Source organism: Trachurus trachurus (genome assembly GCF_905171665.1).
Source record: "Trachurus trachurus genome assembly, chromosome: 11".
NCBI classification, from domain to species: Eukaryota; Metazoa; Chordata; class Actinopteri; order Carangiformes; family Carangidae; genus Trachurus; species Trachurus trachurus.
Window position 1 is genome coordinate 4,955,794 of NC_139904.1, and position 26,730 is coordinate 4,982,523.

The 26,730-nt window shown below is 43.3% G+C and overlaps 1 protein-coding gene across 2 annotated transcripts; it reads right to left on the reverse strand.

Annotated features, from left to right (window-relative positions):
* Positions 1–847: 847 nt before the first annotated feature.
* eya3 (EYA transcriptional coactivator and phosphatase 3) lies at positions 848–22,869 on the reverse strand. 2 transcript variants are annotated; one of them, XM_083982505.1, is made up of 19 exons: positions 22,760–22,869; positions 19,615–19,713; positions 12,825–12,874; positions 12,663–12,739; positions 11,571–11,654; positions 11,438–11,486; positions 8,963–9,072; positions 8,517–8,654; positions 7,002–7,087; positions 6,693–6,900; positions 5,877–6,046; positions 5,678–5,761; positions 4,780–4,869; positions 4,644–4,702; positions 3,937–4,100; positions 2,524–2,638; positions 2,315–2,436; positions 2,122–2,222; positions 849–1,309 (listed from the first exon to the last, which is right to left on the reverse strand). In XM_083982505.1, the coding sequence occupies exons 2-19, from the start codon at positions 19,660–19,662 to the stop codon at positions 1,229–1,231; spliced, it is 1,836 nt and encodes a 611-aa protein (XP_083838631.1). In that variant the 5' UTR covers positions 19,663–19,713; positions 22,760–22,869; the 3' UTR covers positions 849–1,228. The 2 variants fall into 2 exon arrangements, with proteins under 2 accessions (XP_083838632.1, XP_083838631.1); XM_083982506.1 differs by lacking the exon at positions 8,517–8,654 and having other exon boundaries at positions 848–1,309.
* Positions 22,870–26,730: the final 3,861 nt, after the last annotated feature.

A 26,730-nucleotide genomic window follows, 5' to 3' on the forward strand; every position in this document is an offset into this window, starting at 1 on the left:
TACACATAAACAAACAAATACACATTCTTAACGGTCGAGCTGCATGAGTGGAAATTAATTAATTAATCTTCTTCAGGCTCAGTGTTGTTCAGTCGTCACCTCACACAGGAACCCCCCCCCCCCACATTACATCACAACCCCCCCCCTTTAATGAGCAGTAAAGTAGAAATGTAACTGTAAATGTAACTGTAACTGTAAATGTATTGCACAGTCGTCGACTTCTTGTTTGACTCAAAGTCGTTTAAAGCTGATTGATTGTCTCAGTGATTGGCCTTTAATTATCAGACTAATCTTTTCAAAATAAAATGTTCTGACATTTTAAACTTAAAAACTTTGATGTTTTTCAACATCTCAACTTTTTCTGAACAAAACTCAGGATCGATTCATTAAAATCTGCCTCTAATCGATCTGTAATAATCTATAATTAATCACTGGTGTGTTCAATGTCACACACAAAAGTCTGTTTGCTTTCTGAATGGAAACTGATAACAACAACCACTTCCCGGTTGCCACGACGACTGAATCATGTGAGAAAATAATCAGCTGATACATTGATGATGTAAATAAACGTTGTCATAGTGACGTGAGGTCACTTCCTGTTTGTGACGTCGACACTTCATGAAAAGAAAAGAAAAACAGTGAAATGTTTAATTGTCTATTGATTCTGATCAGACACACACACCAGCCCCCCCCCCACCTCCCTCCCCCCCCTCCACTGTGTCTGATCATGTGACCGTGTGAGTGGAAAACCAACAAACAACGAGGGGGGGTGGTGTGTGTGTGTGTGTGTGTGTGTGTGTGTGGGGGGGTATGGGGGGGGCGGAGCTTTGGTTTCACATCCAGAACAAATAGAAAAATAGAAGAAGAGTTTTTTTTTTTTCCAGATCTCTAAAGAAACGGAGCTAAAGACAAAGGATCCAACATGGCGCCCTCTGAGTCCAGGTCAGTGCCAGTTTCAGTTTCAGCTGTGGGGGGGTTAGCTGCCGTGAGGTGGGGGGGGGGGGGGGCAGGGGGGGGTCCAGTCTGTTCCTCCGGGTCAGAACCAACAGGTCGTTTCCTCCTCGTCCTCAGTGCTGCTGGTCCTGGACCAGTCTCTCTCTCTCTCTCTCTCTCTCTCTCTCTCTCTCTCTGTGTCTCTCCACCAGCCAACATCACCATGACGACCATGGTGACCATGGCGACCACACCTTCCCTCCAATGAGCAGCAGTCATCGCCGCCGCCGCCGCTCTACAAGAAGTCCAGCTCCAAGGCCTGATGCAGCGACACCAGGTCACCGTGGGTGGAGATCCTCCAGAAAGGCATGTTGTGCTGCGGGGGGGGAGGATCGTATTAAATGAGAATTCACTTTATGCACAGCTCCACTACTTCCTGAAATAAGCCAGCTCGTTTAATTCCTGTTTTACATTATTGGACCAACTGATTAATCCAGGTGTCTGACCACTGTGACTACTCAGACACACCTGGATTAATCAGTTGGTCCAATAATGTAAGACAGGAATTAAACGAGCTGGCTTATTTCAGGAAGTAGTGAAGCTGTGCATAAAGTGAATTGCGATTCTTATGTGAATCGATTTTTTCAGGGTGTATACAGGAATCTTGAAGTTCATTTTAATACCTTTTTAAGAGTTTTTCAAGACCTTCTCAATATTTTTCAATACCTCACCGCCACTTCAAGCTGTAACCATTTACATCAGTGACACTTTTAACTTAACAGTTCTAGTTTGTGATATAGACCACTATGATACAACAGAATTCAAAATAGGCTAGGATAATAAATACAAAACATTGCTCCACTCTCAAAAAACAAAAACAACAATCTTCTTTTCTTTTTCATGAACCGGTTCATCTTTGTTTTTTAATAAAATTAATAAATTCACACACTTTTTCAATGTTTTTTAGGACTCAAACTCTTTGACAGCTAATTCAGAAAAAAGACCTTCAAAATGTAAGACTTTATGAAGTCATGAAAAGACTTTTTAATACTTTTTAAGGGTCTTAATTTTCCCAAAATTGATTTAATCATCTTTTAATACTTTTCAAGACCCCGCGGATACCCTGTTTTTGGCACACTCCTATTGGATAGGATTCAGAACAAGTCTGTGTGTGTGTGTCTGTCTGACCTGTTTGGCGGCGAACTCTTCGTCCCGTCCGTCTCCGATCACCACGTACGTCACCTTCTTCCCGAAGCGAGAGACGATCCTCTCGAAGCAGCTCTCCTTCCCTGCAGAGACACAGACAGAGATACCTTCATCATCATCATCATCATCATCATCAGCAGTGAGGTCACAGTGAGGTCATCAGCAGCTTCCTGACCGATCTTGGTGGCGCTGTAGATGTTCTCGATGGGGAAGACGTCTCCGAGGCCGTAGAGCAAAACCTTGGCCAGAGCTGGAACCAGCTGAGTGGTGGTGACCAGCACGTTCATGCACTTCCCCCTGAACACACACACACACACACACATTAACAACAGCAACTACAACAACAACAGCAACGATGATGTTCCAGTGTGTTGCCGTGGCGACCTGGACTGGATGAGCAGCAGAGACTTCAGAGCCGTGCTGAGCCACGAGTCTGTGACGCCTTCGATCTCCGACTGGAGACGAACCAGCAGATCCCTCTTCATGGGGTTCAGCAGGCCTGACACACACACACACACAGAGAGAGAGACACACACACACAGACACACAAAACAACGTTAGTCTCAGGTCCTAACCCTGGGAGAAGAGAAGAGTTGAAGAGAAGATGTGAAGTTTCCCGGTGCAGCAGGAAACTGCTCCATCGCTCTTGTTCTCATCCAGGTTTCATCTCTGACTGGTCTGGGAACGTTGATAACAGCTAACCCCGGACTCAGAGGGGAATAGCACTAGCCTATCATAACTAAATATTGGTGAAATGAAGGAGTTTCTCTGCAGATAATGTGTTATTTAGAGGCTGCATTCTGCTGCCCTGTAGACTCCATTATACGGATATACGCTGCTCTCGGCTGGAGCTAATTTCATCACAACGACTTGTAATGACACCAAAGTTATCTGGGTGAGGAAATGATGGTAGTTTATGCTAGAAATAAGGTCCAGGTTGTAAAAAACGGAAATTATCCTTTAATAAACAAACATCAGGATGTTGCAGAGAGAACAGAAGTGGGGTTATATGTGCTATATGCTCAGCAGCAGCAGCTGGTTTAACCTACAGACGACCAGCTGCAGTAAACAACACGTTCACTTCCCCTCTCAACAGGTCAACGTCCAGTCTGCTGTGTTTGAACTCCTCCACTCCCTCCCTGTCCTCTACATCCTCTGTGGGTTAGTACAGAGTTAGTTCCCCAACAGGAACAGGTTTCTGACCACGGAGCCAGTTCCTCCTGTGACGTCACGTCAGCAGAGCTTCATGTGAACCAGTGGTCTGACATCACACATTACTGGCGAGCCCACGATCACGTGCAGTCATGTGATCACGGCCGTCAATCATGCGTATATGTTGCATTTTATTTGAACTCAATTTATATTTGAGAAAGTGAAAGTATAGAATACAGTTGTTTAAGATTGGATGTGGTGTTTCTAATCATAATTTAATAATAATTGAATTTAAAAAGAATAATAATTAGTTAAAAAATATTCTTTTATCAATTATTAGACATTTCAGGCGACTCCACATGGGCCCCTAAGTTTTTTACTGATGTAAACACAGCGGCACCAGACAGGAACAAGTGGTCAATAAACTGTTCAACGGTGTGGAAGTCTGGTCTGGTTTGGTTTGGTTTGGTACAATGTACAAATATAGATATTGGAATGATTGGAACCTATGTGATTCTTTTAGAGCGAATATTCAAACGTAATTTTGGACCAATTCTGAAATTAACCACAAATGATTTCAAACACTACAAAATGGCCAACACACGATATAGTGGACACACACACACACACACACACACTACTCACTGCCTACGTTCCCCTTGTAGCTGTTGTAAATCTCCTTTAGTCGTCGGTAGCGAAACGCCAGCTTGCGCATCCACTCCACGCCGCCCTGGACGCCGGCGGTGGCCCCCGAGGCCCCGCCCCCTCCGCTGGGGCCGCTGAAGCCGTCGGCCAGGAAGTTGTAGTTACTGAGGAGAGAAACACAGGTGTGTCCGGTGTGTGCGTGTGCGCATGTGTGTGAGTGACGGGAGAAACAAATGCTTGTTAAAGGGATAGTAGCATTTTTTTTAAAGTGGGGTTGTATGATCTACAAATAGCCCCTAAGTACTTTAATTGCAGTAGAAGACTCTCTGCACTCCTCCCGTTAGCAACGCCAGCCCATAATAGCCCTGCCCAGAGATTTACAACATACAGTGTTGTGAATGGACCCAAAGAAACAGCCTATTTTCGCGGCCTAAAAGAGGTTTTACCTTAAAAAAAATACACAGTTCCATTGTTCACTATAATATAATTTTTTCCAGCCCCTCAAAGTGCAGGAAAAACACAGTTTTTATTTGGAGCTAACAGGCAGGGCTATGGGCTGGCGTTGCTAACGGGAGGAGTGTAGAGAGTCTTCTACTGCAATTAAAGTACTTAGGGGCTATTTGTAGATCATACAACCCCACTTTAAAAAAATGCTACTATCCCTTTAACGTGTGCGTTGACAGGAAGTGATGTCACTGTGACCTCACCTCAGGTCCTGTCCGTTGTCGTCGGAGGCCACGTCCTCCACGTGCACCTGGTCACACTCCTGCCGGGAGACACAACAGGTGTTACAGCCGAGTCACCAGCCGCCTGAAGCTCCGCCCACACCGTGACCTCACTCACCTCCAGGTCGTTGAAGAACAGGTGAGTGTCGGCCAGTTCAAAGATCAGCTCCTCCATCTGCAGACCCAGGTTCAGCACCGTCGCCGGGTCCTGGTGCAGACACACACACACACACACACACGGAGGTCACACTGACAGCTGCAGACACACACAGACCAACATACTAGGGGTGAACAGCCAGTGCACTATCCGGATTCGTATTCGTATTTGGGCTTTTTAAAAAAACTTCGGATTCGGATTCAAGAAGAAACCGGAAGTAGGTGCACTGACTTCAGCCGAGCTAGCCGGCTAACTTCCGCTTTAGCTCTGTGCTAACTAGAACTGGAATAAAATAATGTAATGGTGCGGCTCTTCTAGACTTTCCAAACGTAATCGGACTGAATGGATCAAATTCTGGTAGTGAAATGAATCGTTTCGCGGGGGTTGTGACACTCAAAAAAAATTATCCACCGCTTTATAGCCGCTTCTTTTCCCATTGTTGTCTATGAGAAAAATGCTAAGTTGACCCTGGAAGTATCGGTGAGCACTTCCTGTCTACTGTAACGCAATGCATGCAGGGAGTTGCTGTTTCTAAGCAACCCTAACGTGAACTAGACACAAATGAAACGGGGTGACTCAGTGCTGCCTGCTGGTGTTTGGCGCTCTACTCGTGTTGTGCTTCTATGGCGGCGCACCAACGTTAAGGTGCACTAGCGCCACCTACTGTGTTGGAGTGTGAACCAGAATCACCTGGTTATGTTGCTGCTGCTGATCCAAAAGTTTCTTTATAATGAGGAGAAACTTCGGACAGCAAAACTATTCCGGATCAAAGCATTATTTGTGTACTTCTGAATACGTATTTGGGTTCGGGTACACCCCTACTACATACACACATCTACACACACACACAGACACACACCTTGCCAAACTTCTGTGCGTAGGAGCCGGTGAGCAGCGAGTGGAAGATGATGATGGTCTCGTCCAGATCCCACAGAAAGATTCTCTGAAACCAACAGACGACACAGTGACATCATCGCTCACTGGGTGGAGCAGGCTAACGGGTTAGCAGGTTAGCAGCTAATGCTAATGCTAGCGCTACGGTCGGTCAGGTGAGTCACCTCCAGGTCGGTGTCCGAGGGGGTGGAGCCTTCAGACTTCTTCCCCTTCCCTTTAGCTTTTCCCACCGAGTTCCTGCGTCCGACCTCGTCCTGCTCTCGGGCTCCAGAGGGGGGCGCCACCCCGGGGGGAAGAGCTGCTCCCGCCGGGACGTTTTCAGGGGGCGACGCATCTGAACACAGGACAGAGGACACAGGTGTGAGGTGAGGTTAGCCTTCGTTAGCCCTGTTAGCTCTGTGAGCCTCCATTAGCTCTGTTAGCCTCCTTTACCCTCTTCTAACCCTTCATTTGCCTCCATTAGCTCTGTTAGCCTCCTTTACCCTCTTTTACCCCTTCATTTGCCTCCATTAGCTCTGTTAGCCTCCTTTACCCTCTTCTAACCCTTCATTTGCCTCCATTAGCTCTGTTAGCCTCCTTTACCCTCTTTTACCCCTTCATTTGCCTCCATTAGCTCTGTTAGCCTCCTTTACCCTCTTCTAACCCTTCAATTGCCCCCATTAGCTCTGTTAGCCTCCGTTACCCTCTTTTAACCCTTTATTAGCCTCTGTTAGCTCTGTGAGCCTCCGTTAGCCTCTTCTAACCCTTCATTTGCCCCCGTTAGCTCTGTTAGCGTCCGTTAGCCTCCCCTTAGACTCTGTTAGCCTCTATTAGCGCTGTTAGCTCTGTTAGCCTTCATTAGCCTCTGTTAGCCTTCGTTACCCTCTTTTAACCCTTTATTAGCCTTCCTAGCTCTGTAAGCCTCCATTAGCTCTGTTAGCCTCTGTTAGCGCTGTTAGCCTCCGTTAGCAGGCAACACAGCCGTCTGAGTGTGAGGTCACCTCTGGGAGGAAGTCCAGCTGAAGCCGCCCCCTCCGACTTCACAGACGAGTATCCGGCCACGCCCACTCCGGTGACACCCACACTGGCCCCGCCCACACCGGCCGCCTGCTCGTCACCGCTGGGGAGGCCGGCGGGGACGTAGCTGGGGGGCAAAGTGTAGTACTGAGAGAAATGACTCTGACCCAGAGAGTTGAAGCTGCTGAACTCCTGCAGGAGGAAAGAGAGGAGGAGGAAGGAGAACAAGAACCTTATTTACCTCCAGTAGTCATTTCTGGTCAGTGTGTAGTTACCTGGTGAGGTGTAGTTACCTGGTGAGTGGCGGTGGTGGAGGCCGTGGTCGTAGCGGTTGCCGTGGGGATGTTGGAGTACACACTGGAGGTGGTGAAACTTGAACCTGGAGACAGAAACAACTCATGAGAAGCAGCTTCAGAGGAAAAGGAGGAACTTCTTCACAAAGACTGAGGCCACGTCCACACGACAACGTTAAAGGTCTTAAACTCTGAATCTGTTCATTTACAGCTCTGGCTGAGCGCTGAGAGGGCTTTTATTCTGAAAACTCTGGCCCTGAGTCTTATTATGAAAAATATACGGTTGTGTTTTATTCTGAAAACTCTAGCCCTGTGTTTTATTTTGAAAACTCCAGCCCTGTGTTTTATCATGAAAACTATGGGCATATGTTTTATTCTGAAAACTCTGGAAGTATGTTTTATCATGAAAACTCTAGCCTTGTGTTTTATTCTGAAAACTCTAGCTTTGTGTTTTATTCTGAAAACTTTAGCCCTGTGTTTTATTCTGAAAACTCTAGCCTTGTGTTTTATTCTGAAAACTCTAGCCCTGTGTTTTATTCTGAAAACTCTAGCCCTGTGTTTTATTCTGAAAACTTTACCCCTGTGTTTTATTCTGAAAACTCTGGGCGTGTGTGTTATTCTGAAAACTCTAGCCCTGTGTTTTATTCTGAAAACTCTGGGCGTGTGCTTTATTTTGAAAACACTGGGCGTGTGCTTTATTTTGAAAACTCTAGCCCTGTGTTTTATTCTGAAAACTCTGGGCGTGTGCTTTATTTTGAAAACTCTAGCCCTGTGTTTTACTCTGAAAACTCTGGCCGTGTGTTTTATTTTGAAAACTCTGGGCGTATGTTTTATTATGAAAACTCTGGGCGTACGTTTTATTTTGAAAACTCTAGCCCTGTGTTTTATTCTGAAAACTCTGGGCGTATGTTTTATTCTGAAAACTCTGGAAGTATGTTTTATCATGAAAACTCTGGGCGTATGTTTTATTCTGAAAACTCTGGAAGTATGTTTTATCATGAAAACTCTGGGCGTGTGTTTTATTTTGAAAACACTTGGTGTATGTTTTATTTTGAAAACACTTGGTGTATGTTTTATTCTGAAAACTCCAGCCCTGTGTTTTATCATGAAAACTCTAGCCTTGTGTTTTATTCTGAAAACTTTAGCCCTGTGTTTTATTCTGAAAACTCTAGCCTTGTGTTTTATTTTGAAAACACTGGGCGTGTGCTTTATTTTGAAAACTCTAGCCGAGTGTTTTATTCTGAAAACTTTAGCCTTATGTTTAATTCTGAAAACTTTAGCCTTGTGTTTTATTCTGAAAACTCTGGGCAAATGTTTTATTCTGAAAACTCTAGCTTTGTGTTTTGTGGTGGTCGTGTGACCATGTGTGTGTCCAGGTGAGTCCGTGTGGACGAGGAGCTTCCGGTCTTAAACTAAAGAAGACGTAGCTGTGTGGACGCGGCCTGAGGCGGCCGAGGACAGACAGGAAGTGAGGCTGAGTGGCTGAGTGACAGCGTGGCGGTGACAGCAGCTTGCCTTGGCTCGGGTATGAGTAGTGCAGCGGGCCGGGCGGGGCCGAGGTGTATGTGGAGCTGAAGCTGAGAAACCCAGGCTGGCCACCAGAGGGCGCCTCAGGCAGCCCTGTCTCTGTTTTTATGCCTGGCCACATAGCACCTGAAGATAAAAGAGAGCAATGGAAGCAGAGGATGAAAGAGACGGCGAGAGGCGTGAGGAAAGGTCAGAGGTCAGAGGTCAGAGGTCAGAGGTCAGGGGTCATGTCCGTCAGTCTAGGTGTGTGTGATTGTGTTTGTGTGTTTCAGCTCAGGTCAAAGCAAACTGGTTCCACAGCAGCAAAGCTCAGTGAAGCACATGGACAAAGGAGTGATGCTGGTTTTAGTGAGCGGACAGAAGAGAAAGAGGAGGAGCAGGAGGAAGGGAGGAAGGGGGGTGGTGGGGGGGAGGAGGAGGAGGAGGAGACTGACCGAAGGGCGGGAGGCCGTAGGTCTGACCCGTCTGAGGGAAGGACGAGTACACGGTGGACTGGGCCAGAGGAGGGAAGGACACCGGGCCGGTGTAGGACGTCACCGCCGGACTGAGGAGACACAACCAGATAAATATACATCTGTCAATATACAGCAGATGGTTAACTAGTGTCCTGATGGTTCACTACATAGACTGTAAAAAGAATGGACGTAGCGTCCGTGACGTCACCCATTGGTTTTGGGGAGTCGTTTTTGTGACTCCAATATGGCGGCCTGAACAGCGCCATGTTGGATTTACCGGCCGAGAACCCGCCCACTGGCCTCGAAGCAGCTGTCCACGGAGCTGCTCGGACCTGTCACTCAATGTTTCCGCGCCCTAATTGGCCAGAGTTTTAACCTAATAACAGTAAAACGGTAGAGTTAAAAAAAAAAAATCACCCCCCTCAGAGTGTGTGCGGGGGTAGAAACTATCGATTGAGACAAAAAAACGTTCTGACACCAGGCTTTTAACATGTTTATTGAGGATGTAAAATCGGCGATTTTAACATGGGGGTCTATGGGGAATGCTCCCTTCTGGTACCAGCCCCCAGAGGAAGCCGAGGGGATTGCAGTTTTTTGAACGCGGAAGTGAGCTTCACTTCTCAGACCGACAACTGCCCCCTTGGTTCACTAGCGTCCTCATGGTCCACTAGCGTCCTAGTTCAATAACTAACTAATAACGCCTGTAAAGGTGTGTTCACACCGGACCTTTTATTTTTGTCCCTGTCGCTCATATCGCTCCGAAAAAAACGCTCCGTCGCTCAGCTGCAGTCGCTCGTCAATTTGGCACAGAGCCACAGACTCGCATTTTCGCTTCGATGACGTCATGCCCACTGCCATGTGTCTCTGTTTACACCGGCACCACCGGGATTACGGCAGCCAATCAGCGGTGAGCGACGAGCGACTGACGGCCGGAGAGTTGGGATTTCTTATCTCGAGCGACAGGAGCGACTCGAGCAAAAAAACGCTCCGTCGCTCCGAGCCCCAGCGTTTTTTCGCCTGGGCGATTAAACGCTCAATCGCTTGTTTGCATTGACTTAACATGTAAACTCGTCGCTCGTTCTAAAAACAAAAGGTCCGGTGTGAACGCAGCTTTAGTACATTTGCTCCAACATTTTCGGAGCAGTGCAGAGCCACACACGAGGCTGCAGCCGGGGAGCTGAGCTCATGGCCCGGCCAACCTCCGTCCTCGTCCCGGGGGGGAGAAAACGAGCCGAGTAACTTTACCCACAGGTTTTTAGAGGTTTACCGCCGGCTGGTTAAATTATTTTAGGGGATAAATGCTGGTCTCGTTGATGAAATCTAACAATTGTGGCAGTCGCATTAGTTTATTTGAATGAAAAGTGAAGCTTCAGGCGTGTGTGTGTTGGACGGAAGAGCAGCGCAGCCTCGGGGCTCTGTACGTACAAAAATCACCACATTTACTTCAATAAATAAATAAATAAATAGTTTTACAATGAGCCGATCAATTCATCCGTGGTCAGTTTATCCAAACAACACCTGTAAGGAAATTTGGTCCGCCGTTTTCGGACGAGTGCAGAGCCAATGAGTTTTATTCCTTGATCCTGCCTAGGGTTGCAAAGGGGCGGAAAATTTCCAGTAAATTTCCGGTAAATTTCCAGAAACTTTCCATGGGAAGTTAAGCTGGGGAATATTGGACATATTCCAAATTGGAAACTTTCTATGGGAATTTATGGGAATTAATAGGAATTATTGGGAATTTATGGGAATTAACTGGAGATTGGGGGTAATTTAAACAATCTGTATCATATCCAAACATAAATGTAATTTTTTTCAGTCATAAGCAGACATCCATGCAAAATAATACAATTAAAAAACATGACATTTCAACAGATTAGTAAGAGTAGAACTTTATCATGTTTTAATTCTTGTATGAACAATCAATTCTTCTACTGAACAACAAAAACATGAATGTTGACTAAAATATTACTATATATATATAAACATATATATCAACACATATAACTACGATGGTATCTGATCATCTGCGAACCTCTTTCATTCTTGATCAATGAAAACATTCTTGCCAAGTGTTTTCGCTTTTGTCTGTCTTGCGCCAGTCCAAGAATTTCACCGTGCGCGTGGAGGCTCATGGGAAATGTAGTGAAAACACTTTGCTTTCCATAGATATTCAAGTGTACTTGCATTAAATGTGGTTGTTTTAGTATGCTACAATATATTTTTCACAACTACATTTAAGTTCCCAGTTAAGGGCCAACCTTCAATTTGGTAAATTTCTGATTTATTCCCATTTATTCCCTTTTATTCCCATATATTCCCGTTAATTCCCATATATTCCCATTAATTCCCATGGAAAGTTTCCAACTTTGAAAATTCCCAGAATTTTACAACCCTAATCCCGCCTCAAGTTCCTTTAACCTAAACGTGGTGGACTGTGTGCTGCTGGTCACTCACCTGCTGCTCTGATACACCTGCTGGCTGAACTCGGACGAGCCCGTCGTGTCTGGAACAGAAAACACAGCTTCAGTCGGACACTCTTGACAGCTCGTGTGAACATTAAAACCAGGTGTTGAGGTTGTGTTTGTACCTGGATGAGTGTAGGAGTTGAGGGCGTCGCCGCCACAGGCCTGAGGAGCTGCTGCTCTGTCCAGCTCCGCCTGCTCCTCCTCACCTACAGCCAATCACACACCTGTCAATACCCTCCAGCCAGTGGTGTAGTAGTCTATGTGATACTCAGGTTTACTCAGTATAGCCACTGAAAATGCATAAATACACTGCTCAAAAAAATAAAGGGAACACTTAAACAACACATCTTAGATCTCAATTAATGAAATGTTGCAGTTTAAAATCGTTATTCAATATATAGTAGAGTGTGTTGAGAACAAAACAACATAAAAATGATCAATGTAAATCAAAATTATCATCCCAGGTTGATTTCACACAGGTGTGATATACTTGGAGTTACAATGTGTTGTTTAAGTGTTCCCTTTATTTTTTTGAGCAGGGTATTTCAGTATACCCAGTACAACAAAACCATCTAACTAAAGTAAATGTCAATGGTTCTCAAAGAAGTGGGAGGGTTGACAGGGTTCAAGAGGGGTCCCCAACTTTTTTTTGAGAGAGATTTTACCAGTTTCTTCTCAATTTTTCCTTTTTACTTGTTATTATTTTTTGCAAGACATTTTTTACCCCTTTTTGTATTATTGTTTGCCCCTTTTTTGAGAGAAATTGTACCACATTTTTCTACAATTATTTGCGAAATCTTACCACTTTTTCACCTTTTCTAGAATTCTTTTCTCAATTTTTTAAAAAGCTTTTTTTTTGTTGAAATGTTACCACTTTTTTCTAAAAAATCTTCAACTTTTTTTTTTTTTTTTTTAAAAATCTTAACACTTTTTTACAGAAATTTCTCTAAAATCTTTCAAAAATGTACGCCTAATTTAAATATACATTGATTGTGTATTTCTGGTGTTTGCTTCAAAATTTTGTCCAATGGGGGTCCGTGGTCTAATTTGTGTCAATTTTGGGTCCTTGATATAAAAAAGTTTGAGAACCACCGGTCTATGTGATACAAGTATGAACAGTTTACCACCTAAAAAGCAGTTTACCCACTACAAAACATTAGACTACACCACTGGATGAGTGTGTGAGTGTGTGAGTGTGTGAGGTGTCCACTCACCTGGGTCGAGTGCAGCTGTGGACAGAGCAGAGTACGAGTTCTGCTGCTCTGGACTCTGGGCCTCGCCCCCCACCTCGCTGAAACCACAGAGTCACACTCAGGTAAACTCACACAGGTGCATCGATCCACAAACAGGCAGGAAGAAGAAGAAGAAGAACAAACCTGGGCTCTTTGTCCAGACCACCGTCCACATCCAGCTTCGCCTTCTTTGCCTGCACACACACACACACACACACACACACACACTGATATCAGCAAAAAATACAGTACAATACAGTTTTCAGTACCGTGAGTATCAGATCTACAACTTTGCCCTCGGTGGACCACGTCAGTCCCAAAATACCGATTCACGTAAGTCAAACAGTTCCACATTTAGCATTAGGGGTGTGCCAAAAAATCGATTCACATAAGAATCGCAATTCTCATTTAATACGATTCAGAATCGATATAAAATGTCCCAAAATTGATAAAAAAAACAAAAAAACAAATCTGCTGGCTGTCGGCCTCCGTTTCCTTAGAATTTGAGAACAGCATGTTTAACTGCACTATATTTTTTTTTATAAAGAGGCACTTTTAATGTTGTTACTTAAGCAATATGTGATATTGCTTTTATGCAACAGTTTCAACAATTCCATCTAAGCATGGATAAATGTTTAAAACTCAATAAATGTGAAAAAGACACTTTAGTCATTCTGTCTTGTAAAGCAGACTGGAGTAGATGATGAGGATCCGTTGCACACCGACAGACTGAAGCAGGAATCATTAGGAATCAAATCGTTTTGAATCGAAAATCCATTTTGAATCAAATCGTAGCCCCAAAAGTCAGAATCAAATCTAATCGTGAGATAGTAAAAGATTCCCACCCCCATTTAGCACCTTTGCATCGCGTGCAGCAGCGAGAGTGGACACGGTCTATGGGAGCGTCTGTCAGATGCGACTATTGGAGCCCCCCCAACCCCCTCCTCTCTCTCTCTCTCTCTCGTCCATCATTTGAAATAAGAAGCGGTAACCACTGTAATTTAAATCCTCAGACAGAAAAACAGCCGTCTCATCTGTCATATAAAAACGAAATCACGGACTATTATGAGAATCGTACCAGAGAATATTGTAACGGCAGCTCTTCTCTTCTCATCACAGCGTTACCGTTACAATAAGTCCGCTCATCACGTAACGAGAGTGAATTAATGAAAACAACAGTTCTCTTGTTGAACTCCTAACGTCATGTTGCTGCCTGCTCTTTACGTTGTGGATCTGAAATACAGGAAAGTTTGATGTGTGTGTTTAGTGAATTTAAAAGTACATGGGCCCTTTTTTTTTTTGTTTGGTATCGAATGAGTATCGAGAATCGTGGAAATTCACTGGTAGTGGTATCGACTACTGAAATCCTGGTATCATGATGAGCCTAGTTCTAACAACATGATCAATGACGCTGTCTGTGTGAACTGCAGCAACAAGTTCAGAACAAACATGTTGGTTCAAACTAGGGATGTCACGATAATAGATTTTTTTGGTGCGATTATTGTCAAAGAAATAATCACGGTATTACGATTATTATGCATTAATTGATTTTACAACACTATTAAAGTGGAGGTGAAGCAGCCAGCCAATTTAACATAATTCATTAAATGGATTTCCAGTGTGCTTAAACTTAGACAAACTAACACATGAAACACAAGCATTTAGGAGAAAATGCGAGTTGAAAATTGCATTTTTTAGCTAGTGCGCCGCCATCTTGTCGTTCGACTGTCCGTGACGTCACGGTGTTGGTTGCCTCTGCTGGCTGACAGCCACAGACAGTGAAAGTGAAGGACATAGCTACAGACAGAGACGGTAAAACATGAAACTGTGGAGGCACTGGATTAGAACAGACACAGAGGAGACCTCTACTGTGTTGCTCCTTCTGTGAACTAGTTTTACAGTGTTAAAAACTAGGAAAAAAACCCCTCTGTTTTCATTAACTGCCGCTAAATGAGCCGCCGCAGCATCGGAGCTGTTAAGACTCTGAAAGTTGATCATTCACGGGATCAACCGACAACAACTTGACTTTACTCCGACAGTTTTCAGTTTAGCTGCCACAGCCCGTCCTCCCCCGACCGGCCCACGTTCACACCGTGATAAGCATCAGTCACCGCAGGGGAGACGGGCTGGACCCTCCGTCACACACCGAGGGATCACTCACACACACACACACACACACACACACACACACACACACACACACACACACACACACACACACACACACACACACACACACACACACACACACACACACACACACACACACACACACACACACACACACACACACACACACACAGCAGCGATCTGATGACAATGGTATTAACTGTAATAGCGCCCATCAGTCAATAAATAAGAAGGGAAGATCTCTGATCTCATCCTCCACCACCCAGCCCTCAGCAGAAGACTATTCAAACAATAAATATGTCTTACCTTTACAACAGGTGTCCAAAACAGTCAGCAGCAGCAGTAATCCAGCTCCAACAGTTTAATAATCCACTGATGTTCCCGTTTACATCGCGTTCCTCATCTTTGGCAGCCAGCGTGGTGCTTCATTCATTTGCATTGTGTGAAAAAAGTTTTAGCTAACGTTAGCTTTAGCTTTAGCTTCAGCTCCTGACAGGAGAGGAGGAGAGGCTGACAGAAGAGACAGTGAAGCCTCTCTGCTGCTGGTACCGAGTCCAGACCACGGTCCAGAGGTCCAGACAGTCCGACACACCGCGTCCGAGCCGCACGGACCGTGTCCGTGTGGAAGTAACGTTGCACCAGGAGTAAACAACGCGGTGGAACCGGACAACACAGATCCGGTTGATCAGAAACACGGCTGCTGCCGCTGCTAATTTTTTTTTTTTTTTCACACAATGCAAATGAATGAAACACCGCGCTGGCTGCGAGGAACGCCATGTAAACGGGAATATCGGTGGATTATTAAACTGTTGGAGCTGGATGACTGCTGCTGCTGACTGTTTTGGACACCTGTTGTAAAGGTAAGACATATTTATTGTTTGAATAGTCTTCTGCTGAGGGCTGGGTGTGTGGAGGATGAGATCAGAGATCTTCCCTTCTTATTTATTGGTGATGGGCGCTAATACAGTTAATACCATTGTCATCAGATCGCTGCTGTGTGTGTGTGTGTGTGTGTGTGTGTGTGTGTGTGTGTGTGTGTGTGATCCCTCGGTGTGTGACGGAGGGTCCAGCCCGTCTCCCCTGCGGTGACTGATGCTTATCACGGTGTGAACGTGGGCCGGTCGGGGGAGGACGGGCTGTGGCAGCTAAACTGAAAACTGTCGGAGTAAAGTCAAGTTGTTGTCGGTTGATCCCGTGAATGATCAACTTTCAGAGTCTTAACAGCTCCGATGCTGCTGCGGCGGCTCATTTAGCGGCAGTTAATGAAAACAGAGGGGGTTTTTTTCTAGTTTTTAACACTGTAAAACTAGTTCACAGAAGGAGCAACACAGTAGAGGTCTCCTCTGTGTCTGTTCTAATCCAGTGCCTCCACAGTTTCATGTTTTACCGTCTCTGTCTGTAGCTATGTCCTTCACTTTCACTGTCTGTGGCTGTCAGCCAGCAGAGGCAACCAACACCGTGACGTCACGGACAGTCGAACGACAAGATGGCGGCGCACTAGCTAAAAAATGCAATTTTCAACTCGCATTTTCTCCTAAATGCTTGTGTTTCATGTGTTAGTTTGTCTAAGTTTAAGCACACTGGAAATCCATTTAATGAATTATGTTAAATTGGCTGGCTGCTTCACCTCCACTTTAATGTGTAAAATCAAATATAGTTAAAATATACATTAATAACTATAAAATATTTTAAATATCTATTAAAATATGACCAATTATTAATCCGCCAGGGGAAGTGTTTGAAATATTCAAGTCATTAATTGTCATGGATACCAAATATTTAAGTTAATTTTAATCTTTTTATTTTATTTACAAATGACACTCTAGCATTTAAACTCCTACCAATTCAATGTTACGTTAGGTAAATGGACCAGTATCTGTGCATCTGCCTTTACTTTGGCGCACATCTGCGCATATAATAATCTTTTTTTGGAAAGTGACGGTATTTAGGAATCTTTACAATCAATTAACTGGCGTTTAATACCGTGATTAACTGTGAAAACAAGTAATTGTGACATCCCTAGTTCAAACCAAACAAACAGGACATATAATAGTAATTCAAACAGTTTTATATTTTCACTGTTGACTTGACCTCTTGACCTCTGACAGGCGTGAACGACCAACGTCACTCACCACAGAAACACTCTGGTCTTTCTGCTGCACAACATCTTCTCTGTTTTTTTTTTTAATCTCATTTATTTTACATTCTGTTTCTATTCTCGTTGCTTTTATTAGATTTCCCTACATTTCCTTTTAGGTGATCGATACAGTGTGATGTCATCAGCTCAGAGCTCAGAGCCTTCAGCAGCATCAGACACACCATCAGTTTTCTCTGGGAATGTTTATATGGTTTGCTACGATCCAGACTTTCGTTCTTTCGTTCTCCTCCTCAAAAGACCAACTATCACAATCAGACTGTTGGAGGTCCTGTGGGAACACTGCAGCAAACTATTTTCATATTTTCAGGACCGTTCCCTGTGTGGCTCCATTTTGGAGAGAGATTATCAGAGTCCTGGAGGCTGTTTTTTAAGAGAAACATGGTTTTAAATGTCAAAGTCATGTACCTGTGTGACCTGGGTGGACTTGAACTTACAAAGAGACAAATACCTTCTGAGAGTGTAAAAAGGCTTTGACCAGAACATGGCTTCAGAAGACAAACCAGCAATTGACCTTTCGCAAAACCCCGCCCCCGAACGGTCATTGTCCAATCAGACATCATAGCAACCGTTACTATGTAAACAAGGTCCGTCAAGCTTCGGACCTCCGACAAGCAAAGTGTATTGTCGGACAGTAGTTACCTGAAGAGTTTGGCTGGGGGAGTCGTGTTCTTTCCCTTCCCAAAGCTGAAAACACAACAGGAGAGGTGCCTACAATGGGTCAAACCGTGTGGAAGCCCCCCAGCAGCCGGACCCTTCTCCCACTCCCAGCTAAATGTCATGAAAATAAACAAGCATGTAGCCTACATCTGCTCCAAGGTAAGCTAGCAGGACTAGGGCTGTATCCCAAATCACTCACTACTACAGTGTTTCCTCTAGGATTTTTTTTTTTTAAGAGGGGGGGGGGGGGGGGGGGGGGGCGATCGGACCTCACAACTTTCACTTTCACCACGCACTGCTGCAGCATGCGCGCTTCTCTCTCTCTCTCACTCTGTGTGTGTAAATGTCAATAACAAACAGCGCTATGAGGAGATGAATGAACGGAAGACATGCAGCGGTGTATTTGCGACAATTTTAAAAAACAGAAGGAGCTGTACGTCTGACGTGACACTGTAGCCTACTATAGTGTACTTCCATAGATTGAATCCTCTCGGTGGGGAGAAAAAAAGAAAAGAAGAAGCTCTGGTCTCGGTCCGCGACATAAACACCACGTTCTGTTACCCGTATTCTCTTGCAGATGCGCCACATGATGCTATTTATGAATCGATAAAAGCCGTATTTTGATCATCATTATGTTTACATTGTGACCACGCAATTTTGTAGTGATGTCAGAATGTTTAGTGATTATTAATATTCATAAATATAGCGCTCATGTGCCTCTGAGACTCTGATGCCTCAAGACGCTCAATATAAAAACACTGTTGACACTCGAGCAGCGTTGAGAAGCTTGTCGGGCTAGCAACGGTAACTAAGGGGGGCGGGGCTTTTGCGAAAGGTCAATTACTGCAGGGTTTTTCCTGGCCAAAATTTCGGCTGAGGCGGCAGCGGGGGGGGGGTGGTGGTAGTAGAATTTTTGCTACTACTACTGACAGAAGAAAAAAAAAAGTGTGTTTACGTGCGGTGCGCCCACACGCGAGAGAGGCGGCAGGTTGAGAGGCTGACTGGCGGAGATGAGAGTTGGTGAAACGCTAGCATGGTTATTAAAAATTTGGGACCGGCAGTAAATTGGGAGTCGGCTTTAACGGGTACCCGAAGTCCTGTCACCAAGCTGCAAAGGAGACCACCGCATCTCCTTCTCTCTCTTTTCACGCTCTGCGCTGGTGAGGTGCGTTCACGCTAAGCACAACGTCTGAACGGAGCGGAGCCCCGATGAGCCCCGCCCCCGCGGGCACACAAGCAGCGCGTCAACGTCACCTTGCGGCCCGGCCCGGAGTTTAAATCAAACGCACCCCTTCTGCTGCGGTCGAGTTGAGAACGGTTGAGAACGTCTCTGTTTGAAAATAGCGCCACTGAGCTTTCATTGATTTTCAATCAAGATTCAGGCGCGCGGCCGCCTCAAAATTTATAATGCAGAAAAAACCCTGCATATCGCTGGGGGCGGCACAAAATAAGGTGGAGGCGGCCGCCACGCAATTTTGAACGCAGGAAAAACCCTGTACTGTGTGGATTGATATAATTTATAATATCTACTGTATGTTATGGAGAGAATTACACTCAAACTAAGGAACCAGACTGATACTTTTGAAGAGAACGGCTCAGCTACGTGTCAACTGTAAGACCTGGTTTCATCTAGATCAAAACCCTTTAATAAGAAATGTTTTTGGTGATTGGTGGAATAATCCCAATTTTTAATCGCAGCAGTGTTTTTTTTTATTTATTTATAATCTTTCTTCCTCATTAAATATGATTTAGTTCAGGTGAGCAGCTAAGTAGAGTGAGTTGTGCATGTGTTGGAGTTCAATAGACACTGGAAAAGATGGCTGCCATAGCAACATGTAGAGAAGCTGATTTATTAACAACATTTTGGAGTGGTCTCTTTAGTTTTTCCAGAGCTGTATGTATACGTTACTAAAATGAAACTAATAAAAAGTAAAAAAAAAAAAAAAGAATCAAACCACTTTACAGTGTAGAAACTGATCTCTGACTCACCGGCAGCTCCTGAGCGTCGTCCATCTCTGCAGCAGAGCGAGCCGACATGTCTCCTCCTCCGGTCAGCTACAGTCTGGTCCCGGCCCGTCGCTCTGCACCCTGCACACAGACACACAGCCGCTGGATGAATGAAATGGAGAGGGGGGGGGCGAAGCCTTATGTAGCCTCCAGACCCTTCACCCCCCCCCCGACCGACCCCCCCTCCTCCTCTAGTATCACACAGGTGACCAGCAGGTCAGCAGCAGCAGCAGCAGGAGGAGAGACGGGGACACCTGGTCTTCACTCCGGCACGAGACCTGCAGGTGAGATAAGTGTGAGGCTGACGTCGCCCCCCCTCACACCCCCTCACACCCCCTCACACCCCCCCCTCCTGTGTTTACTGTGGGATTAAGGAAGCGTGCCACCTTACATGTGACCTCACTCATGTTCAATGAAAACATATTCTCCTGCAGCATTAAGTGCTCAGGTGCAAGCTGTCATTATCAATAGGTGAAGATACGATCTAACCTGGTTTAGAGGTTTAGACCACCGGGTACCGCTCGTGCTGCCTCACCCCCCCTCCTCACCCCCCGGCTGCACGGACGCAGCTTCTATACAGCTGACATAACGGAGAAAATAGGTCAGACAGCAAACTGAAGATGGGACCGGTGTGACAGGGAGTTGCACTAGGGAAGTCACCATTAGAGATGTTCTTGGTGCGATTATTGACAGAAAAATAATCATGGTGTTACGATTATCACGATTATTATGCATCAATAAATTTCACAACACTATCAATCAATCAAATTTTATTTATAAAGCACCTTTCAAAGCAAATAGATGCCGTTCAAATTGCTTTACATTTTGATTGAACAATATATAGGAGGTAAAACAAGAAAGAAATTATGAATGTGTAAAATCAAATATAGACAAAATATAATTACATTACTAATCTATTAATATAAGACCAGTTATTAATCCCGAGGGGGAAGTGTTTGAAATATTTAAGTAATTAATTGTCATCTATACCAAATATTTAAGTTTATTTTAACCTTTTTTTATTTTTTATTACAAATGACACTAATATTTAAATTCCTATCAATTAAGTGTTAAGTTAATGGACCAGTATCTGTGCATCTTCCTTTACTTTGGCGCACATCTGCCGATATGGTTCTGACATAATCTTTTTCGGAAAGTGACGGTATTTAGGAATCTTTACGATCAATTAATTGTGACGTTTAATACCGCGATTAATTGTGAAAACAAGTAATCGTGACATCCCATTCCCTAGTGAGCACCAAAACATCAACACACCTGCACCTGCAGCACTAACACACACATTAACACACCTTTACCTGCAGCTGCAGCTTCTGTGCGTTTATGCAAGATTTATGTAAGTGAACTAAAAAAAAACGGTGACATTTGAAGGGAAACGAGGCCACTGAGAGATTTAGAGACGACAGAGCGGTGAGTGGATCTTCTGACCTCCAACCCCAGGCTCCTCCTTTACCAACACATGGAAACGTCTACCTTGTTCTGCATTCTTGTACATCTAATTTACAGCCCGTTAATTACATGATAATGTCTAGAAAATAGCCCAGAAATAACAATTAATTTCATAGTAATGTCGAGAAATAAAGCCAAGAAATAACGATGATTACGTACAAACAGCCCAGATATAATCAGTCACTTTGGTTTTTCCCAGAAAATATCAAAGCATGAAAAGCCTGTGTGACCTTTGACCTTTATGAAAAATATGACATTACTATGAAACTGACTGTTATTCCTTATTATTAAAACTATACAAACACATTCACACTGGTTTATAAAAGTCACTGCACAGCACACTGTCTTTAACATCCCATTATCAGCTGTTGTTGCCATTGGTAACCAGGCCACCGACTGTTGTCACCTGAGGAACATCGCTGCCCTGATACGAGATCCTTCAGCTGCACGTGATCGGTTCTTTAACAAAAAGGCTCAGGGGGAAATCTCTACAACAACAACACAGCAACACGCCTCCTCATCTATTTAACTAAAAAACGAAACTCTTTGCTACTGAGTAAAAGTAAAATAGACAATATTGTGTGAGACATTTAGAAAACCTGATCAAATTCAACCCAAATAAATGAATTAAAGTAAATGCAGTGATATTATTCTACAGCTGTAAACATGAGTCCATCTGCACATGTTGGACCCAGAAACATTTTAGCTTTATGTCTCTAAAAACAAACATTTTCACTGTTTATTATCAATTAATTTATAAAGAAAATTGTTGTAATAATGACTCATTATTCATATTTAGTTGCTGCTATAATAAATCCGTTATTATCAGATTTACAACAACCAGGATGATGAACACCTTTATGTTTCAGAGGATAAAGTATTGGACATGTTTACTTAAAGAAACGATTAATCGATTAACTACCTCAGACTGTTCTCTGGTTTGGCTTCATGCATTTTATAAATTAAATTTGTAAATGAACCGAAATGACTCTGGACACTCTGGTGTGATGGTTTGGCTTGTGCTCCAGTAAATATCCAAGCCCAGCACAGTTTGCAGTGAAGGTGAAGTCTGACATCAGTCTATTTCCTGGGAGGCTGCAGTTAGTTTGGCGTTTATTTATTTAACACATAGGTAGAGATAGAGAGGAAACCTGCACATTAAATGACATGTGTGTGTGAACATTACAGCATTGAGTGACATGGCTGAACCTGAACCAAACACTGACACTCTCTCTCTCTCACTCTCTCCAGCATTTAGACGGCGCCGGGCCACAGCTCTGCAGCAGCAGGACCGTTTGTTTGCTCATGTTGTTAGCCTGTTAGCTTCATGAACAGTTTCCCATAGAGAACAACGAGACCGTCCGTTCGTTCTCCATTTACCACACACGCCACCTCACTTTACTTAGCATCAAATAAACAAACAACCGGCTGCAGCAGCCAGTGGTTAGTCTGGCCCCCTTCAGGAAAGTTTCCCGCTCCAGAGATTAGCCGCAGCCCATCGAGCAGCCATCGGAGTGGGCAGAGAAATGGCAGCGTGTGAGCAGCTAACACCGAGCTAACGGCAGCTACCGGGACACAGCCCCCCCCCCTCCAGCCCCCTCTGCCCCCCCCAGCCCCTCCGGTCCCTCCGGTGCACACACAGCTCCGGTGTCGGTCTTACCATTGAAGGCGGGAGCGAGAAACGCCTCAGTTTACGCGTCTTCAGCTGAATCCACGGTGTCAAGCTTTGTCTGTTGTTAGGGAGCACTATCTGGCAGGAAGCTGCGCTGGCTGCGGTCTCCACTGCGCATGCGCCGGCGACAGCACGTCGATTCAAATGAGTCTGCTTTTTTTTTTTCTTTTTTACAACAGGCGACAGGTGTGTTGGCGAGAGCACAGGTGAGAGAAAAAGGACAAACATTTGTTACTTACTTGTCCAGATGAGTCGAGTCGTTAAATGTCAGTTTGGTCTCATTCTGTCGATGCCGGTCGATGCTAACAGGCTAACTCTGGTTAAGCTAGAATTTGAATTTAACGGTTGAGTCATTTCAGAATTGGAGGGAAATGTAACGTTAGAGACAAACGCCTCAAATTTTATTTTTTAGTTGATAATTTGCAGCAGCTACACCTTTTATTACATGTTTATATTGTGTGCCATGAGTGCCCTGTAGCAACAATGAGTAATAGAATAGAATAGAATCAGGCCCTAGGATTTTGGTGGCCCCCTAAACAAGATTTTTGTTTGTGGCCCTGCACTCTAAGCGCAAACACCAAATCACTGGTTAAAACTGAATACAGACATGTTTATGCCCTCTGAGGTTTGAGGCCATTTTCTCGAATTTAACATATTTTCTTAAATTTATCTTTTTAAGATATTTGCAGATGTAACAATACTCAAGTGTTTTATGTCTAAATATTAGAACCTCCGTTGTAAGCACACTGAGGCCAGTTTCAATTTGTCCTAGAACACTGTATAAAGAAATAATTTAGGCCAAATGCTGGAAATTTGAGGTCTGCTTTTTGAAAAATTTCAAATCCCTTGTGAAAACACACCTTCAGTCATGAGAATGAACTGTTTTGGTGCTTGAAATAGGATATGAATACAGTAATATATAAGTGTAGAAAACAAGTCTAAAATGAAATTTTGTAAGATTGCTTTTTGAGCACAAATGTTGTCATTCTGCCGTTCTATTTTCACCAAATGTCTCAAATGTGAGATAAAAGAAGCTGAATATTGACTTCAAATTACATATAAAGCTCATAGCGTGCGTGCAGACCTCGGGATGTTTAAATGACTTGAATGAACCCCGGTACCTTTCTGATCATGTGGCCCCCCACCTAACGTCTGTGGCCCTAAACAACCGCAGAGTGTTTATGCCAGGGGCCGGCCCTGAATAGACCTTTTCAGAGAGTATAAACAAAGACAGGTGTGGCTCATTAGAAAACGCTCTGGTACACTAAATGGAATGGAGCCTTAATTAGTATCCTTGGTAACACCTGTATTTGTTTATACTCTCTGGAATAGAATAGAATATACTTTATTAAAGGTGTACAGAAATGGCCGTTTGTCCTGTTTGTCGCGCCGAGTTGTCACGAGCTGCAACACGAGTTTACCCGAGTAAGGAAAACGAATTTGATTGGTCGTTATCGAGCGGGCGGGATATTCAAAGCTTGGGGCGAGCCCGAGCTCCATGTGTGTGTGCGTGTCTCAGACGTTTGAATGACGGATTACGGATCCAATATCAGTGGCTGGTGAATCGTGTACAGGCTGACGTATAATCCGTGCGCCTGCATTATCCAATGCGAAAAAAAAAATACACACTTTCATCCCGGATTTACTCAAAAATAGAATTTTGCTCAAAGTTTGGCCTACATCGTCTGAAAGATGAGTTATCACATTAATTTTATGACCCAAAGTGGGCTCAAATTCAATTTTCTTTTCTGTACACCTTTAATCCCTTGCGGGAAATTCTTTCGTCACAGCACTCCAGTTTACAAAGGTGAAGAATAGCAGAATAATACAAGCACAAGCACATACAACAACGTAAGATAAATTACAAATTAAATATTGCAAAATTTATAATGTTAAATATTACCAAATTACAAAAATTAAAAACTACAAGAATAAACCCCAAAATGTGCCCCTCCCCCTCCCCCCATCTTAACAGTATATATACAAAAGAAAATATAAGCATACAATAAATAAATCTCTGTTGAGGTGGTATTGCACCTAGAAATAAGCTGCTTCATTGTACAGGCCATAGTGAGTAATCTAGTAGGAATCAATGCTAATGTTGGCTGTCTAGCAGAAAAAGACGCTAGATGCCTAATGTAATGTTACTGTGAGGTTGAGAACAAACTTACCGGTAGTTAGCTAAAGAAAACCAAGAAAACTTTGGAAATAATTTGCCTTATTCTGATAGTATGAGTTGCATTGCTTCGAGTGACACAATCAATCAAGTTTTGGTATTTCATGAATGATTTACATAAAATAATTTTGTTTTTACATAAAATGTCCTCCAATTCTGGGATGTCCCGGTTACATTTAAGATAATTTCTAATCTGTAGGGTAAGCACCATTGAAACAACACAACTGATGATACAGTGGAAAATACAGTAAAATGACGTGTTTATTTATTTATTTAGAGGAAGGTGCACATTAATGGACATTTCTGTAAATGTGCCAGTCCTCCGGCATGATGTGAAAAAGACCTCAGGCCATTAAAATACATAAAACAAGGACACAAAGGTCGAGACATCCATAGAAACACAACATATCCATGTAAAGAACAGAATCCATTAGACAATAACACTAAATGAGAGACATCCATACAACACTACAGAAACAATAACAAGTAGACAGTAATTCAAAGCTTCTTCTCTTCTAAATACTTAACTTTATCTTTCATTTAATTTCTCAGTCATTCTTTCAATTAATTGTTCAAAAATGTAGAACAAAATGCACATCACTACTTAACAATATAAACTGTGTCAATTAAGATTAAGATAATTGTTTTTTTGGTTGTTTTTTTTTTTTTTTTACATTTTATTTCCCAAACAATTAATGATTGAATTGATGCTGTATGTGGAAGGTTGATAAATAAATGGAATAATCCTTAGTTGCAGCCCTCCCTAAAGCAGATTAAAAACTTTAAAGGTAGCATCCTACAAACAACAACAGCACATTCACCTTGAATTTAGAGACTTTATTTGCCATTTCTGACACAGATTACAGTGTAATGTTTCAGTTGATCACATAAATTAATCTCTTTATACAGTAGCAGTTGCATGAAAATAAATATTACATTTAAAATACAAAACAGAAAAGTAACGCTTCCAAATATGGAAGAAAATAATCTAGAACTGTGCGTTTCCTTATTAATTTTTTTAATTATTATCTTCAGCAGGCTTGAGAATGTGTTTTCTGTATGAAAAAGCCTAAAGTGTTTAGACTCAGGGGGGCAAAACAAAGTCATGAACCATCTGAGTTAAGATCCTCTCAATAATTTAAAGAATATCAGAGCATAAATTACAATTTACACATCTGCTTAAAGAGATAAAATTATAATTATTTTTTCTGAATTTACAACATTTTATTGCACTTTCCAGAGCCACATCGTGGAGCAATGTAGGCCGCTCCACTCTGTGGCTCATCGTCACGTTCATGAAGCACTTTCCTTTTCTTGCCGATTATTTTCTAGAAAAGGGATCAGGAGGTTTTAGGGACAAGAGATATGTACATACAGTTTACATGGATCAGGCCGCCTTGGACAGGCACAACAAGACATTCACAGTTCCTCTCTACGTGATGCATAAATACAAAAACATAGTTCAGTAGATCCTACATTTGTCTGTTTGTCTGCAGTGTTTGCGATAAAACAGCAATCACCTTGAATTAAACAGATGGAGCGATATATAGAGAAGGTGCTCTCGCCGATGAGGCTGTTATTGCTGGTTGAACTCTGTCTCACTCTCAGGATCAATGAGAGATCTGTCATAAAGTTTGCAAACAGCACATAAAGACACACACAGTCACTAGTCGTAGATGAAAAGGAAGTTGGAAAATCCCCAAATAAAATATATTGCCGTACAGGAAATACAGTTTTCATTTAATCTCTCTCTCTCTATATATATATATATATTAACTAGGAA